General features: G+C 38.3%; 1 protein-coding gene across 1 annotated transcript; it reads right to left on the reverse strand.

The window, feature by feature from the left end:
* Positions 1-12,539: 12,539 nt before the first annotated feature.
* On the reverse strand, positions 12,540-16,910 carry LOC127619036 (5-hydroxytryptamine receptor 5A-like). Its single transcript, XM_052091761.1, has 2 exons — positions 16,203-16,910; positions 12,540-12,902 (listed from the first exon to the last, which is right to left on the reverse strand). Exons 1-2 carry the CDS (start codon positions 16,908-16,910, stop codon positions 12,570-12,572), a joined length of 1,041 nt encoding a protein of 346 aa, XP_051947721.1. The 3' UTR covers positions 12,540-12,569.
* Positions 16,911-18,294: the final 1,384 nt, after the last annotated feature.

Below are 18,294 nucleotides of genomic sequence, written 5' to 3' on the forward strand. Positions count from 1 at the left end.
TTATCCATCCCCAATTCAGTAAATCCTCCAAGTAATCTTTCACCTTTTTGTGTAGGGTGTCATATTCTCATAGCCTCATATTCAGGCTCTGTGTCTCTGTTTTCACAACAGGCTTTGCTTCCATTGGAAAAATTGTTTTTTCCCTCTGTACCTGACCAATAACAGTACGAGTTGCAAGGGTGATGTCATGTTCAATTCTGTTGGTGACAGGGATGGCTATTTGTGACCAGGTTCCCTTCTTAAGGCTCACAATATTATCCTCTATGTTCAGCCCACCCTAAACCTGTGGACTTTTACTTGGGACAAAAAGAGCATCCTGTTGACAGGAAAAAGCACAGATTCTCACACAAAACGTAATTATTTTTGTCAGGCCAGGAGGGATGGATCATTTCTGATGCCCCAGATTTACTGTACCATCACTGCACACAGGATCACTGGTTTTGATTAGTTTGGCCAACACCTCAGCATTTATATTGTCGATGGCGAAAGCAGCACTCATGGCCTGTATTGTGGTCGTTCAGGTACATTTTTCAACAGCACCTCTATTACATTGTAGCCAATGGTGGGCTCCTCTGCCACTTCAGTCTCTGGCATGACAAGCATGGGAACTCTGAGCTCTAATTGAGGTGTGCTGTCTGTGCCTAACTGGAACCTCACTTCAACCCAGTCTATAAATGGGATGGCTGTCTGGTTTACTACTTTACCGACATGTGTACCAAGCCCCAAGACCTCTTCAATGCTTCAAACATTTTTATAGGTAATGTGCTCGGCCCTCCAACTCTAATTCATGAGGCAGACCCAAGAACTCTTAATAGTTCTTAGTGGAGATGTGGCTGATATATGTATAACTTGGATGTCCCATTGGACTCCATCCAGTGTGCTTCCACAAAACTTCTCTCTCTGCAGAAGTTTTTCTGCTTTTGTTGTCTCTCCCACACATAACTTGCTGCCTCATTCATCTTATCGATCGGAAATTCATCAGCAACATTTTGACCAGATGGCTTTTCAGCTGAAATTTGATTTGGTCACTCAGCATTTTCTAAGTGATCGCAGAAATTCATGATTCGTTTCAGGTACTTCCATCCGGCAGACGATATAAGGTACCTCTAGTGAAAAAGGCTAAATATAACAAGACTTTTATCCCTACTACAATTTACATTTTAAATAGGATCTTAACTGATTTTTACATTAGGATTTTATTTTTGTTTTTCTTGTTCTATTTTTTGTTTGAGCCTCTGTTTGAGCCTCTGTTTAGTTTTTTTAATTGAATTTGAATTTAATTGAGTTAAATTTTCACTCTATTAGCTCTGGGTTGTACTGATCCTCTAACTCCACTTCTCTTGCAGCAACAAGCAGCCTTTCTTTGAGCTCAATTGCTCTAAAAAGAAAATTCTGAGGGGACTCCTGAGCATCTTGGGTGAGACTGACAAATCTATGGTACCTGTTCCTTCAAGTGTCCTCTCAAGATTGTCTTTAGCTGAGTTAATCCACTTTTTGTATCTCAGACTCAAACCAGGGCTAATTGCTTTCAATACTGCCTCTATGATTTCAGTTTCACTGTGTCCCTTTTTGAGGCCCACATCTATTTGATGCATAAGGTTTGTGTAAAATAATTTGTCCTTTTGCCCTCTCTCACTAATCAGGCCACAAATTCTGAATTCACAATGTACTGTCACTTCTGGTGGTTGTATGTTCACACTTTGCTGGGGAGAGACATTTTGTTGTGGCTGTGTCAGACTATTTTCCTTTCTGCTTACTTTGTCACTCAGACGTATCTTCTGCACTTCCATAAGCTTGGTGGCAGTTTAAAAGTTAATTAGCATCTCTGAGTATTGCTTTTGCAGACATTGTAGTTCAGTCATGCCACTTTGACAACTCTGTTCAACTATTTGAGCATTTCCTTTATTTTTAAGCTGACTGCATAGAGCTTACAAGTCCACCAGATATCTTCCTCCTCATCTTCAACAGTTTTATCCAATGCTTCACTAATCAGTGTAATCAATTTATGTTTCTTTTTTTCTATTTTTACATGATTTTTCATGAAGATGCATACCCTCTTTCAACTGTTGTAGATCCAGCTGGACATCGACCCTCCACGAATTGGTCCTACAGCTGCTCTAAATCTATGCTTTCCAATCGCGTCTCACTTGTGCTACAGCTGGAGGCAGCGACAGCTATCCTCCTCGACAACCCGTGGAACGCTTTTCAGAATGCTTCATCATGGCGCAAAAGCACTCCAAAGCGATGAAACACTTTCTGCCAAAGAGAAGTAGCACTTCCCCTTTCCCAGCAAGCTCCCGATCTAATTCCGATTAGCACCCGTTAACGAATCCATATCTCACTGCCCCAGCGCAGCCGAAAGCTACTTCTGAGCTGCCTGTAAAGTCACACAAACTGTGGCCCAAGCGGAAGCACCCGCCGTCTCAGCGCGAAAAATGCACTGAAAAATCCCAGCCGGGCAGCGGAAAAGTTCCTGACATGTCCAGCCCCATGGAGAGGAGCCCAGAGCTCACGTTATTCACGACCAGACCCAAAGAAGGCTCGATTCTAGGAACACAGTGTTTCTCCACTCTTCCCCAGTGTTCATTGGGAAAGGGACATTACTTCTTTGTGTATTTCTCAAATAGAGATTGTTCTCACAAAAGAGAAACAAATATCTATTGTATAAACACGGCAGGTTCACACATTCTAAGATAAAGGGCCATTTCCTCTTCACATATCATACACCCATCATACATTATGCTCAACTGCTTCCCTATGGTGAGCGGCACTATATCTCCAATAGCCCGCTGTCCCGCTGCACGACTGAGTGGCAAGCATTCATGGCCATATCAGACTGGGTGTTAAAAATGATCGAGCACAGTTATATGATTCATTTTGCATGCCGGCGTTTGTGTGCAGAGATTCAAAGTCTCTTTAAAAACACATTAGAGACTGTCACAGAATGCGACACACACACAGCTGGGATTACAGCCATTATTTTTTCATTCTGAAGAAAGATGGCAGGCTCTAGCCCATTCTAGTTCTGAGACGCTTGAATCGAACACATAGGTTGTTATGCTGGCTCAAGTTTTCGGTGACCACAGATGCATCCAACACAGGTTGGACGTCTGACTTTTGACACACCTGGAGAGGTGTGAAATGGGCATGGCACATCAACCGCCTAGAACTACTGGCTGTCTTTCTAGCTTTGAGAGCTTTTCATTCTGCCATTGTGAATCACCACATTCTGATTCTTTCGGATAACACAACAGTAGTGGCGTACATAATCGCCAGGATGGACTCCGATCACCACAATTAATGTGCATGGCACAACGCCTCCTCCAATGGAGCGGGTGTCATCACCTCTCATTGCGTGCGACACATGTCCAGGGCCGTCTGAGTTTCGGAGCGGATCTGTTGTCATGATATGGAGCATTACCAAAGGAATGGAGACTTCATCCTCAGACAGTGATGAGGATTTGTGAAATATTTGGCAAAGCGGAAGTTGATCTATTCACCTCCACGGAGAACACCCACTGTCCCCTTTGGTACTCCATGTCCCAAGCCCTGCTGGGCGTGGACGCACTGGCTTACGCTTTCTGCTTACGCTGGTGAAACTCAAGTATTCATGGACATGGAAACATTTCTGTTAATTGCGCTGAAATGACCTAATCAGTGCTGAGTCAGTGATGAACACCATTTTACAGGCTATAGCACTATCCAAGAGACGCCTCTGTGCACTTAAATGGCGCATGTTTGCAAATTGGTGTTCTTCATGTGGTAAAGACGTGGTGAATTGCCCCATAGCTGAGATTTCGACATTCCTTCAAGAGCGGCTGGCGCTGGTCTTACTCCATAAATGCTCAAGGTTTATGTAGCGACTTTCTGATTTACATGATGGTGCCGCGGATATGCCGCCTCGGTGTGGAGCTCTATAATTCTTTCGTTGTTTTTGTTTGTTTGTCTTGTGTTTAGTAATCTTTTTCCAATCAGTTTTACCAGGGACGAACTGCTGAACATTCGGCAGCATATACCAGATAATGTTTCCCTGTTTTTTAATATTCAGACGTTTGCTGGACATTTTAGTTGGTGGCGCTATTGTGTTGTTCAAGCGACGCAGGCGAGGGAGACTTTTGAACAGTGCTGCCAAGTATTCATCTAGCGAATCTCTGCTCTCTGCATAACAAAACAGATGAACTACATCTCCACACCCGTACAAACAAGGACTTTTCAACCTCTGCTACCTTGTGCTTCATGGAAACCTGGCTGAGTGAAGCCATTCCGGACAGCGCGTTACATCTGCCAGGCTTTCAGCTCTTCAGAGTGGATCGCACCACAGAGTTAACGGTGAAAACGAGAGGTGGTGGAACATGCATTTACATCAATGAAAGTTGGTGTACAAATGTAACAACGTTAAAGAAGATGTGCTGTCCTAATTTGGAAGCGCTCTTTATTCACTGTAAACCTTTCTACTCGCCACAGTAGTTTTCCTCGTTTATTCTGCTGAGTGTTTATATCACGCCAAACGCGTGTGTGAATGCAGCGCCGCAACAGCTGGTTGATCAAATCACAGACACGGAACAACAATACTCAGAATCAGTTATTATTATTCTTGGGGATTTTAACAAAGCAAACCTCACACATGAACTGCCAAAATACAAACAGCACATTACATGCCCAACCAGAGACAGAAATATATTAGATCACGGCTACACAACAATAAAGGATGCATATCGCTCTGTCCCTAGAGCAGCTTTGAGACTCTCTGATCACTGTCTGGTTCATCTTCTTCCAACCTAGAGACAGAAACTAAAATCTGCTACGGCTGTAGTAAGGACTGTAAAAAGATGGACCAATGAAGCAGAGCTGGAAATACAAGCCTGCTTTGACTGCACTGATTGAAGTGTTTTTGAAGCTGCAGCCACTGACCTGGATGAGCTCACAGATACTCTGGCATCATATATCAGTTTCTGTGAGGATATGTGCATCCCTACTAGGATTCATTTAATGTTCAACAACGACAAATCATGGTTTACAGCAGAACTCCGGCAGCTTCGTCAGGCCAAAGAGGATGCTTAAAGAAGTGGGGATAAAGTCTTCCCCACAAAGTACAATCAGGCCAGGAACACACTGAACAAGGAAATCAGAGTGTAGGACATTTGGTACTGATGAATTTAGACGGGAACCATTAAAGTGCCAGCATTCTCACACCATTATATGTAAGGGTATTTGGTATGCTAAATTTAGAAGGGAATTTAGTGTCTCGAAATATGTGAGCTATGAACTAATTTAAACTGTCCTGATTCTACATTACTATGTAAGGCAATTTATAATGGAATCAGTCGTGTTCGACAACCATTATAAATTAGATAAATGACAAATAACTAGTGCATTTGTGTCTATGTATTTATATATATATATGTGTGTGTGTGTGTGTGTGTGTGTGTGTGTAAATGTAAGTGTGTATATATATATATATATATATATATATATATATATATATATATATATATATATATATATATATATATAATATATTTATAAAATTAATATATATATATACAGTATGTTTAAGCATACTTGGCAATAAAGCTGATTCTGATTCTGATCTCTGCATGCCATGCCCTGGAGGCTGGCTTGTCAATAGGCAAACATAATCTAGTCATAAAGTTCCTTAGGGGAGCGAGGCATTTGAACCCCCATTCAACCTGCTAAAATGCCGACTTGGGACTTAAATCTGGTGCTGAAGGCACTCACAAACTGCCCATTCAAGCCATTGGAATCTGTTGAGCTGCGGGTGCTTTCCTTAAAGACCGCACTCCTATTGGCTTTGGCCTAATTTAAACAGGTGGGTGACATGCAGGCGCTGTCGACTGACAGCTCATGCCTGTAGTTTGGTCCAGATCTGTCAAAAGCCACCATTAAACCTAGAAAAGGCTACATGCCTAAGGTTTTAACAATGCCCTTCATGGCTCAGGTGGTTCGTTAGCAAGCCTTCTTTCCCCCAACATTAAATTGATGAAGAGCAATCTGTGCATATGATATGCCCGATGAGAGCATTGCATACATATGCTGAGTGCACCCATCAGTTTAGGCTGTCGGATCAGCTCTTACTTTGTTATAGAGGACGCACAAAATGACTGTCCATCTCCAAAGGCTTTCTCACCTGATCGTTGATGCGATTGTACTTGCTTACAAATCACAGTGCGTGAATTTTCCAATTGGTGTCAAAAGGCATTCAACCAGCGGCATGGCCTCTTCATGGGCGTGTACAAATGGTGTGACCTTACAGGACATACAGTATGTTTGGCAGCAAGGTGGTCCTCACAAAACACATTTGCAAGATTTTATAACCTGGATATGATGCCCATCTCCTCACAAGTCCTCTCTGTATAGAGCGCTTCTTACATTCAAGTAAGTGAGCCCAAGCCCTTATTACGGTTGGGCTACCGACTATAAACAACACAGCCACCTAATTATATGTTGTTGAACTGCCCCTTTAAAAGTCATAAATCTCTTTTCAACCATGTTGTGAGTGGGTTAATAAACCATACCATGTATATCTATATGGTTCATATAGGTCTCAGACTACATTCATTTTCATTTGGTGTCCGTCACTTGGGACACTATAATATGCCTGTGACTCCTAATGAATATCTCTATTTAGTGTTGTAACTCTGAGAGTGTAATGTCACGTAATGCGACGTGATGGGATATTGTTCCCCATAGTGCTTACAGCAATGACAAGTGAACCGAATCGAAACGGAACATCTATGTGTATATGTTGGTCGGTCTGTAATACACAAACATTTATAATTTTTAAACCATGGTTCCCTGAGATGAAGCACTACTACTTCAGAGTTTCATAATACGAGTCTCTTATCTCTCACTCAGAAAATTCGGAAGAAATGGTGACTGAGCGGCCACTTATATAGGCCGACTGCGTGCCTACAGGGAAGGGCTCAGACACCATTTTCAATCAGAGGTTTGGCATGATTGGATAAGGGTTTCAACAAGGTCGTGTGAAGGACACTCCCCATAGTGCTTACCGCAATGTCTCGTTCCTTTCATCTCAGGTAACAAAGGTTACAAGGTTAAAAAATTCTAAATTCACATGACACTTTAAATAAAATACAAATATAATCAAAATAACAAAGTGGTCAAAAGAATTATTCCAAATTCAAACATTTTACTCTCTCCACTGGCCCCTTTTGCAGTGACTTAAAAAAAAAAAAAAACAGGTGGAAAAATACAAATTAGATCATAAATACAATTTTAAACAAACCATGACCTCTCGAAAGTTTAACACAAATCTCATACATTTTTGTTTCAGAAAACGGCTACGACAGTGATTGTCAGGGACATAATTTGATGTTCCACTATATATTCAGAGTTTGGTCATGGCCTACATTACCTCCTGCTGGTGGAATCCCAAACTGCAAATGCATGAATTGACTTTAGACTTTGCACTAAGAATAGAGGTGCTTCTCAAACCTCTAAGCGCAATCACTTATTTCTTAGGAAAATAGCCAATGCGCTTATTTTTTGCTCTATTACTCATACACTGCTATGTTATGATACTGAAACACATTCACTCTAATGCATCATTTTAAAAATTATAAATTTTTGTGTATTACAGACCGACCTACATATACACACTTATTCCAATGTGATTAACCTGTGTGGTAGCTCACTTAATAGAGTGTTGGACTTTGAACTCAGAAGACTGCGGTTTGAGCCTAGTGAAGCACGCAAACGGACACGTGAAACAGAAGTGTCATATTAGAAGTGACACGAAATTACATGTTTGCTTCAGAAAATGTGCTGTTCATGTCGTATTTGATTTTAGGACACGTGTTTAGGTTTAGTTGTTGGTTTAGGGTAAGGATGTCTGTTTTGTTTCACACTCATTTGCTTTTTTTTAAAACACTATTGGTTAGGTTTATGTTAAGTTTATAGTTTTAGGTTAGGGAGGTACGGTTTACTCATTAAAACCTCCACCTAATATTCACCTGAAAAATCTCATCTGACAATTTAACTAAATTTTGGTTCCCCCGCTGGATATTTCACTAGAAAACTGCAGCATGATGAAGCATTTAACTTCGCAAAAATTAGGCTGGACGTAGCGTACTGTCGTTGCAAGTAGTGCTACGCTTAGCTCGTTCACGAAAATACGGCCATTTAGAGTGAAAATCAGCAAAAAAACTCAACTAAATTGAAATTGAAAATTTTAAAACTATAATAATTAATTAATTTGATTTTTTTTTTTAGTTTAAGCACTTAATTAATATGATTCGATTTGAGAATAAATAACTCCTGAAATTTAAATCTGTTCATTGCACAAAGTGATCAGACTGCTCAGAACACTTGGAACAGCGCCGTATTGTGCCGTATTGATTAACTTTATGCTGGTTTATGGTGTTTTTTGTCCTTTTTGATCTTGACATACCGGAATCACTATTCATTGTAATGGCTAATAAATCCTCTGAAGACTTTTGTGAAAATTCCCCTTTTGTGTTCCACTGAAGAAAAAAATAATAATACATGTTTGGAGCGACAATAGGTTAAGTACATAATTACAGATTTATTGTAATTTTTGGGTGAAATATTCCTTTAAATATTTAAAAACAACTTTCTCTAAAGCATTTTAAAAGTTATTTTACAGCCGTTGTGATAATGTGACCTCTTGTATCTTATCTTTTTTACCTTTATACTGGAAAACAATAAAGAGTGAAAAAGTTTCTCTCTGCGAATGTCCTCAAAGAACACAGCATATTTTTCATGGTACAAATTTACCATGAAAACACAATTTCAGTTCTCTTTCATCTTCTTCAACTTAACACATTGGTACCAATTTAAAATCCAGCATATTTGTAAATCCTGCATTCATGTAAATAGGCATGCTATTCATTTAAAAACAATATATATATATATATATATATATATATATATATATATATATATATATATATATATATATATATACACTGGTGGTCAAAAGTTTGGAATAATGTACAGATTTTTGCTCTTAAGGAAATTAATTGGTACTTTTATTCATCAAAGTGGCATTCAACTGATCACAATGTATAGTCAGGACATTAATAATGTGAAAAATTACTTTTACAATTTGAAATAAAATGTTCAGAACTTCTTAAACTACTTCAAATATTTCACATGCAGCTTCAAAAAATCCTCCACGTGCAGCAATGACAGCTTTGCAGATCCTTGACATTCTAGCTGTCAGTTTGTCCAGATACTCAGGTGACATTTAAACCCACACTTCCTGTAGCACTTGCCATAGATGTGTCTGTCTTGTCGGGCACTTCTCACCTTACAGTCTATCTGATCCCACAAAAGCTCAATGGGGTTAAGATCCATAACACTCTTTTCCAATTATCTGACGTCCAATGTCTGTTTCTTTGCCCACTCTAACCATTTCTTTTTGTTTTTCTGTTTCAAAAGTGTCTATTTCTTTGCAATTCTTCCCATAAGGCCTGCACCCCTGAGTCTTCTCTTTACTGTTGTACATTAAACTGGTGTTGAGCGGGTAGAATTCAATGAAGCTGTCAGCTGAGGACATGTGAGGTGTCTATTTCTCAAAATAGAGACTCTGATGTCCTTATCCTCTTGTTTAGTTGTACATCTGGCCTTCCACATCTCTTTCTGTTCTTGTTAGAGCAGTTGTGCTTTGTTTTTGAAGACTGTAGTGTACACCTTTGTGTGAAATCTTCATTTTATTGATTTTTTTGGTGATTTTAAGTATAGCCTTCATTCCTCAAAACGCTGATTGACTGACGAGTTTCTAGAGAAAGCTGTTTCTTTTTTGCCATTTTGACCTAATATTGACCTTAAGACATGCCAATCTGTTGCATACTGTGGCAACTCAAAAACAAACACAAAGACGATGTTAATCTTCATTTAATGAAACAAATATCTTTAAACTGTGTTTGATATAATGGCAAGTGATTTTCTAGTACCAAATTATCAATTTAGCATGATTACTCAAGGATAAGGTGTTGGAGTGATGACTGCTGGAAATTTGGCCTGTGTAGATTTGATCAAAAATGACTTTTTTCAAATAGAGATGATGATGTTTTTTTACATCAGTAATGTCCTGACTATACTTTGTGATCAGTTGAATGCCACTTTGGTGAATTAAAGTACCAATTTCCTTAAGAAACAGCAAACTGTGTACATTATTCCTATCACTGCAGAGACACTGAAAAAACATTCCAGTTTGTATTAAGATGAACTAAATTAAATTATCAGCAAATTCAGAAAACATAAGTGGCCACGTGTACATATTTACACTTATACATGTGGTGTATTCTGAAAAAAATATCAGCATCTGTCTTTCCTATTGAAATTAAGCACATGAATGAGAAGATGCTACACACACCCACACTTCCCATTTCCATTTGTTTTCATGGCCTATATTTTAACTCAATATCCCTCTCGATATCTTGCTCTCCCTCCTTAACTTTTGGGAAGCCTGAGTGCTGGTCTCACAACAGAAATTCTTGTATTCTCATAGAGAGTGCGCCGCACAGACAAGTACAATTTTTGTGCTGCCCTGAAGCTGAGAGTTATATGGATAATGAAATGAACTGACAAATTGATGGACAGACCTGATGCATGGACAGAATTTCAAAAAGATGGTGTGTGATCATTGCTCTAAGATTCATTGCACATCCATTAGAAGCATTGCGATAACTCCTTGGGGTATAACAAGCTGTCACACACTATCTTGTTTATTTTGGTATTAGCAGGATATTTTTACATGTACTGAATGAGAGGCAGACACAGTGAGGATGGTTATCGAAACCCTCAGATCTGTACACAAGTGGACAAGACTCTACAGGAGTATAACAAAATCTGATGGCCATCAGAAGGTATAGACAGAGAAGATTAGCCTTAATGCTTTTTTGTGTCTTTAATAACCATAAATGTATGATCAATCTATCAGTTTTATGTAACAAGTGTATCACAGCCCCATCACAAAGGAATTCAGGCATGCTTACATCACATTCCACTGTGATGTAATTAATGTGCAAATTTCAGTTTACTTCTCTACATTGGTACTTAAGCTTACAAAAAAGAAAGATACATTCATGATACACATTGTACATAAATGCTGAGATGTGCTGCCTGCAAATAAAGGCATTTCAAAGAGCATTTACAATGATTTTGTTCAAAATTGCAAAGTGGTCTCTCCTTTTTTCTGTGCTCATATTTTCTGATCTGATGATAAGGGAATAGTTTACCCAAAAATGATAATTCTCTCATCATTTACTATTATGTCATCTCAAACTCACATGATCACACCAATGAGACTGCAGATGTCAAGATTTGTAGTGAAAAATTAGTTTGAAACTTTTGAAATGTTTAAAATTTTTTCCATTTGAAAGTGTTGGGCCCCATTGACTTGCATTGTATGAACAAAAACACTTCAAAAAATATCTTTGATTGAGTTCTGAAGTAACAAATACAAGTCTGAGACGGCATAAAGGTGAATAAATGAGGAGAGAATTATAATTTTTTTGTGCACTCTTCCTTTAATGTCTGTCCTCATTTACCTACCTTAACTCAGACCGTCTTTTCACTTGTCCAGTGACTTCCTTCATAAGAAAATAAATTAATACATGAAAAGGAAATGCAATGAAGTCTGTAAGAACCCATGTTACATCTCTCCTTAGACAAGCTCTTTTAGAACAAGTATAAGGATATAAATTAGGCCAAGACTCAGACTTTAAACCAGTGAACATATCCTTATTTTGTGCCTTCGAAAAGCTTTAAACCGTAGAAAAATACATTAGCCATTAGACGATAAATGGCTTAATGGCTTAATTTGATGTTTGGAAACCCATTAAGAACAGTGGAGAAAAGCAGGAGTTCACAGAGATGGTGAGTAGGGATGTCCAGATACTGATAATGGTATCAGAATTGGGTCACTCACACTCATGTAGTTGTACTCGTGCTCATAAAAATGCTCCAATCCCAAATACCATCTTACATACGAATATCATTGCATAACATTCAACGCAAAAATTTTAATAATGTTATGATTTTGTGAAATAATTAAACCGCAAAGACTGCGATTTATGAGATATATAATTTGCATGTGCTGTGCACTTCAAATTTGAGTGCTTGTGAATGTGTGGAGCTGACAGAGATCTATCTTCTTCTAAAAAATCTTAATTTGTGTTCTGCTGAAGAAAGACAGTCATACACATCTGAGATGGCATCAGGGTAAGTGAATAATGACAGAATTTACATTTTTGAACTATTTACTTTAAGGGGTCAACAGCACAAAGCACTTGGATGGTTTAGTAGACATGTACTGTGTCAGAACTGCTGATTTAGCAGATGGTGTCCAACTTGTCCAACCATGAAGACATCATCAGCAGCCTTAAATTGATAATCCATTACCAGCAGGTGAAAATGTGATCACTAAAAAACATCACTAGGCCTCCAGTTTCTTAATGTGCATCGGCTGCCCCCTTCCACTTGTAGCAGAGATTCGAGCCAACTCATTTGTGCTCTTGCGTTTGCTGGGTTTTCATTGCAGACTTTCTTCTGTCCATTCCTCATCGCTGTCTGGAGAAAAGGTTTCTGAAAGCATTGTTGTAGTTCTTGTTAAAGGCAGTGTAGATGAGTGGATTGAAGAAGGAGTTTGAGTAGCCCAGCCATAGAAAGACACTTTTCCAGACAGGGGGGATGTCACATGAACAGAGCGGAATGATGAGCTCAGCAAGGAAAAAGGGAATCCAGCAAAGCACGAATACACCAATCAGGATGCCCACCATCAGAGCCGCTCTCCTCTCTTTTTGCTCTCGCCACGTCTCACCGTCTGTCTGGAACGATACAGTTGCGTGACGCACCGTAAAGGCCATCTGTGGCTGCCGTTCTGCCTCTTTTACCTGGCAATCAACAAATAAGAAGATTAAGAAATGTATTGCTACTGCTAATGGGGTGCACAACTATTACAAAATCACAGATTTAATTTGCTCAAATTAGTGCTCTAACTTGTCATCATTGGAATTAGTCCATCTCTCATACTGATAGCAGGCAACCATTTTTGCTTTCTTTCAACCCATATAAACCCTATCCACACTGTTGTGTTGTAGTCATAATTGTCAGTATATCTGTGTTTTATGTGTCTATACATCATACTTTATACCTTAATGAGCAATACTGGGAACATAGCAAAAGACCTTTAAGATTCACAGAATACTTTCCAAATCTATCAATAAAGTTAGACTACATAAAATGTTACATGGAGCAAGATGAGTATTTCTGTCATTTCCCAATGAGTGAGTATCATTGAGGAGAGCTGTAAAGGACATACTAGTTTTTATGTTCTCCATATGAGGAGAAATGCCAAACAATTTTAATGCAAACTATGGATAAAGTTGTGCATGTGAGACTATTCCACAGTCTAACCATTAATGTTGATAGGAAACATGAAGTGCATCTTTATGTGGCAGAGTAAGCACATAAAAAGCTTTTGTCAGCACATAAGCTTGCATGAAAAATCCTGTATTATTTCCCTTGAAAGCAATGGTGCCTTTTACTTTCCAGAGTAAAGACTTTACTTTACTCTTCATTGCCCTCAAGTTTCTAAATAAGGCCAATGAAATTTTATTTCCTGCATTTGTTTGTTCACTAAGTTCACTATGACAAAGTCACCAGCCTGTCTTCAAACTTGTACCGATAAATTAGAAACACAAATAATATCCTATTTTATTGTTATTAAATTATATTTATATATATATATAATTTAAAGATTTATGCATTTTAATAATAAAACAAAATTCCACCAAACTGAATTGAGTAATCTTACACAAAACTAAATAAATCTACGGTTGCACTTTATTTTACAGTGTCCTTGTTACAGTGTAATTACACAAGTTAGTACTGAGTAATATTAATTAACATGTTCTTACTATAGGTTTATGGTTGGGGTAAGGGTTTGGTTTATTTGCTTGTAGTTATACATTACTGTTATTACTTTAGTAAGTACATGTTATATATGTAACAAGGAGACTGTAAAATAAAGTGTTATCTAATCTAAATATTGTAAGTTTTATTAATTTAATTTAAAGTACACAATTCAATTTGATGGAATTCTTTTATGAAATTTAACTGTGTAAATCTCAGAGAGTACAATACATTGCTTCTGCCCTTTAATTAAACATTGTTTGTGTATTGCATCTTGTGTGTAGGTACACTGAGTTTTATTTTAATAGCTTTTTGTTTGAAAGGATGTAGTTGGGTGAGCAGAGTACTGTGGCAGAAAAAAGCAGAACAAAAACACATTACCGAGAATCTGTCTATGCATTTCTGACAGATAAAGAAGGCAATGGGGCAATTAATAGAATTTTGGATCCGTGAAAGTGATTTAAATGGACTTTTAAGTATTTTGTGTGAAGATGCATTGAAAAGATGCACAAAATGAAAGGAGGCAGTGTGTGAGTATATCTATGTGTACACAGCGACACGAGAGATAATGGTGAGGTTGTGGAAAATGTGGTGTGTTTGAGGTGAAAGCCTACATGATAAATACAAAACAATTGGATCAAATTAAAACATGTGTATGAGTATGATGTGCTCTTAATTGTGTTGGTGTGGTACAATTTGTATGTGGCAAAAGGTCTCCATTTCCAATGATAACCAATTCTATTACAATATTGTATTATAGATTATTACAATACATGCATTACAATTAGAATAATCGGTAACACTTTCAATAAGGTTTCATTCGTTAACATTAGATAATGCATTAGGTATCATGAACTAACAATGAACTAAATCTTTTTTAAAGGATATATAATCTTTGTTAATTTTAGTTAATAAAAATACAATTGTTCATTGTTAGTTCATGATGCATTAACTAATGTTAACAAATACAACTTTTGATTTTAAAAATGTGTTACAGTATGTTGAAATTAACATGAACCAAGATTTCTAAATGCAATACAAATTGTTTTCATTTTTTAATTTATTTTTTAGTTTAACTAATGTTAACAAATGGAACCATATTGTAAAGTGTTACAGAATAATCTATTATAATATTACAATAGATTATTACCAAACATACATTATAAGATTGTTACAATACATACAGTATAGATTGTTAAAGAACTTCATCATCAAATGGCTTTCATTCATCACTACACAGAGAAAGGGTCTAAATGTAGCAATGCAGACAAAGGAAAGGAATGAAAGCCAAGGCAATGCAGAGACAGAAATAGTCAAGGAAGGACAAGAATAACATTACAGTATGAGAGAGGAAGGATCACCTGAATAGAATTAGGCCTTTATAGTTATCTACATTAACACTTGCTAATGTTGTCCCCCATGAGAAAAGAGGATGGACACGTGTACATGTATATGAACACACAAGTAGACTCAGAGACACAAAAGCACCTATATAAGTTATTACTTAGAAAATACAATCACTCGTGACTACACTCTGAATGGTAGATGGAGATCATAACTGATCAAATATTTTACATGCCCATTTAATGACAGGATGTTGTGAGGTTTATTATGGCATTAAATAGTCATGACTCAAGTGGGTTTTTTAATGTGACATGAATTATTGAAATGTATTTAAAATTTCTTGTGGAAAAAATGACTGGAGAACCAATCCAGAATATATCCATTTAAATGGGAACTGGAAGAATACGATTATCTTAAAAGCACAATGCAGAAATGCATGTCTTGTTGCTCTGTGTGAGAACCAGTGAGGACCTAATTCTAATTGTATTCTCACTCTTGCTTTCTGAGCATGTGTGTGTTGGGGAGGGGACTGTGTGTGTCAATTCAGGGCCAGGTGTCAACTGTGGGTTGAGTCTACCTTCTGCGAGAATAACTCTTCTGGGTTTGATCTTCATTTCTGCACTAATTTTATTTTAGCCCATGGCTTTATTTCTCTCTCTGTATTTTCACATTTTTGCTTCCTCTGACACCTCATTAACTCGACATTTCAACACTAGACATTTACTAGCAAATCACCTGTGTGAATTATTTATTGCCCATTTGACCAAGAAAAAAAATCTTGATTGTGAAACTCCATTATAAATTACCCTCATCCTATTTAATAGTGAAAGCATTTGGTAAGCTAAAGTCTAAAATACTAAACAAATAATAAAATAATAACAATGAATCATATCACACTGGATCATCTTTCCTATAATACCATATATAATTTTTACCTCTATGACCTCAGCCATGGGTGTAATGGTATTGGTCTTGCCGGAGCCAATGCGGAACTTGGCAGCCTTGTAGATCTTCCAGTAGACGAAGAGTACCACGCAGAGGGGCAGGTAGAAGGCTCCAAATGTGGAGAAGACTGTGTAGGAGGGCTCCTGGCTTACTTGACAAGTCAGGCTCTCCTCTGAGTAGGTCTCACCCCAACCAAAGAGTGGAGAAAGTGAGATAACAGAGGAGAGTAGCCACGTGAGGCCAATCATCACATTGGAGATCCTTTTGCGTGTCTTAAGTGTGTACTCCTGGTGGCGCGTGATGGACCAGTAACGATCTAGGGCAATGGCTGTCACATTCCAGATACTGGCTGTGCAGCAGAGCACGTCACAAGAGATCCAGACCTGACACAAGGCCCGACCCAGTATCCAGCGCCGACCATAGAGCTCCCTGACCAAACTGAGTGGCATAACCAGTCCTGCAACCATCACATCCGAGATGGCCATGGAGGCAACCAGATTGTGGGGAACGCGATGAAAGGTGCGCACCCTCAGGATGGTCACCAACACTAGAAGGTTCCAAACAAAGGTGGCCACCACTAGCATGGCCAGTAAAGTAAGTGTGAGAACGCTGAACACAGAAAATGGAAGGTACAAATTACCAGATTCTGAGCCACCAGAGAAATTTGCTGAGAGAACTGTAAGATTCAGTTGAGTCATGGCGCCATGCAATGGTCTGCAAACAGATATCTGCCTCTCATTTGAAGGTGAGGTAATAATTATTTGTACTGCTTATGTCATCATTCTTGGTTTTAGTGTTGGATCTTTCACGTTCCTCCATTCAATTTGCAGGAGTTCTTTTTCTGAGAAGGCTTTAATTTATGAGCCTCTTATAATTTAGCTTAATGTTCTGTACATTGGGTGCACAAATTGTAGGATTTTCAAAGAACTGCCATGCTGATTACAGTCAGCCATTACATTATGCTTGGAGTTTATAGCCTTTGGCAATTTAGAAGATCATCTGAGGACACCCATGTAAAGGTGTGAGAAGTCATCCTTCATCCTATAACACAAGAAAACATACATTTATTTCATAGTTTGTGCCTCAAAATGATCCTAAATAGAGATTGGCTGAAATACAAAACTGAAAAGTCTTAGGATATGGAGTCGAGTTGATTCACATACAGTGTTTTCACAAAATCTACCCTTAGATAACTTTGCCAGGCACTAGGGCTGGGAATTGATACAGATTTCCCCATTCGATTCCATTTCACAAACTCTTTATACGATTTGACACGATTCTGATTTCGATTTGATTCCATATCGATCCATAAGTGTATATTAGAGGTATATTATGCTAGAGGGTGGAGGAGTGGCCAAGGACCAAGCTACGTCATATCAGAGAACCGGCGAGTAAGTGTTTTTTTTTTCTTCTGTCTCTCTCTCCTGCTACTCGTTGGCCTTTCCCTCTCTTTTAAATTTTACTTTGGTTTTTAGGGGGTACTGCACTGTTACAGGGAGTACCCCCTGTGTTTTTAATTATTGTTGTTTCTCTTTTTAAAATTTTACTTTGGTTTTTAGGGGGTACTGCACTGTTACAGGGAGTACCCCCTGTGTTTTTAATTATTGTTGTTTCTCTTTTTTAAATTTTACTTTGGTTTTTATTGGGTACTGCACTGTTACAGGGAGTACCCCCTGTGTTTTTAATTATTGTTGTTTCCCTCCCCCTGTCCACTCCCAGATTCAGGAAGGCAGGGATGACCTGCCGCCAGAAGGGGTGGAAGGCATGCCTGTGACAGGGCGGAGGGAGGAAGGCAGGTCGTGATGCTACACAACTGGCCCCATATCAGGCTAATCAAGCCTCAGAGAGGGATAAAGGCAGACTGGAAGCCGTTGTGCAAGAGAGAGAGGTTTACGGGCAGCTGTCTGACACATTTGTGTGTTTGTCTTTTTGTTTAGTTCTTCATTAAACTATTATTTATATCGTCAAGCCGGTTCTCGCCTCCTCCTTTCCATTAATCCCTTTACAATTATATATATATTTTTCTATTTACAGGTCAGATATCACTGATCAATACTCCACCACTATACAACACAATCAATA

The sequence above is a fragment of the Xyrauchen texanus genome, chromosome 2 (assembly GCF_025860055.1).
Source record: "Xyrauchen texanus isolate HMW12.3.18 chromosome 2, RBS_HiC_50CHRs, whole genome shotgun sequence".
Classification (NCBI taxonomy): domain Eukaryota; kingdom Metazoa; phylum Chordata; class Actinopteri; order Cypriniformes; family Catostomidae; genus Xyrauchen; species Xyrauchen texanus.

What these genes read in the sequence shown, in the direction of transcription:
- LOC127619036 (XM_052091761.1), bottom strand. Translation starts at nt 16,910, where the DNA reads ATGACTCAACTGAATCTTACAGTTCTCTCAGCAAATTTCTCTGGTGGC. An exon ending in CCATGGCTGAGGTCATAGAG is followed by an intron (nt 12,903 to 16,202) that starts GTAAAAATTATA and finishes GTTGATTGCCAG; the next exon opens with GTAAAAGAGGCAGAACGGCA.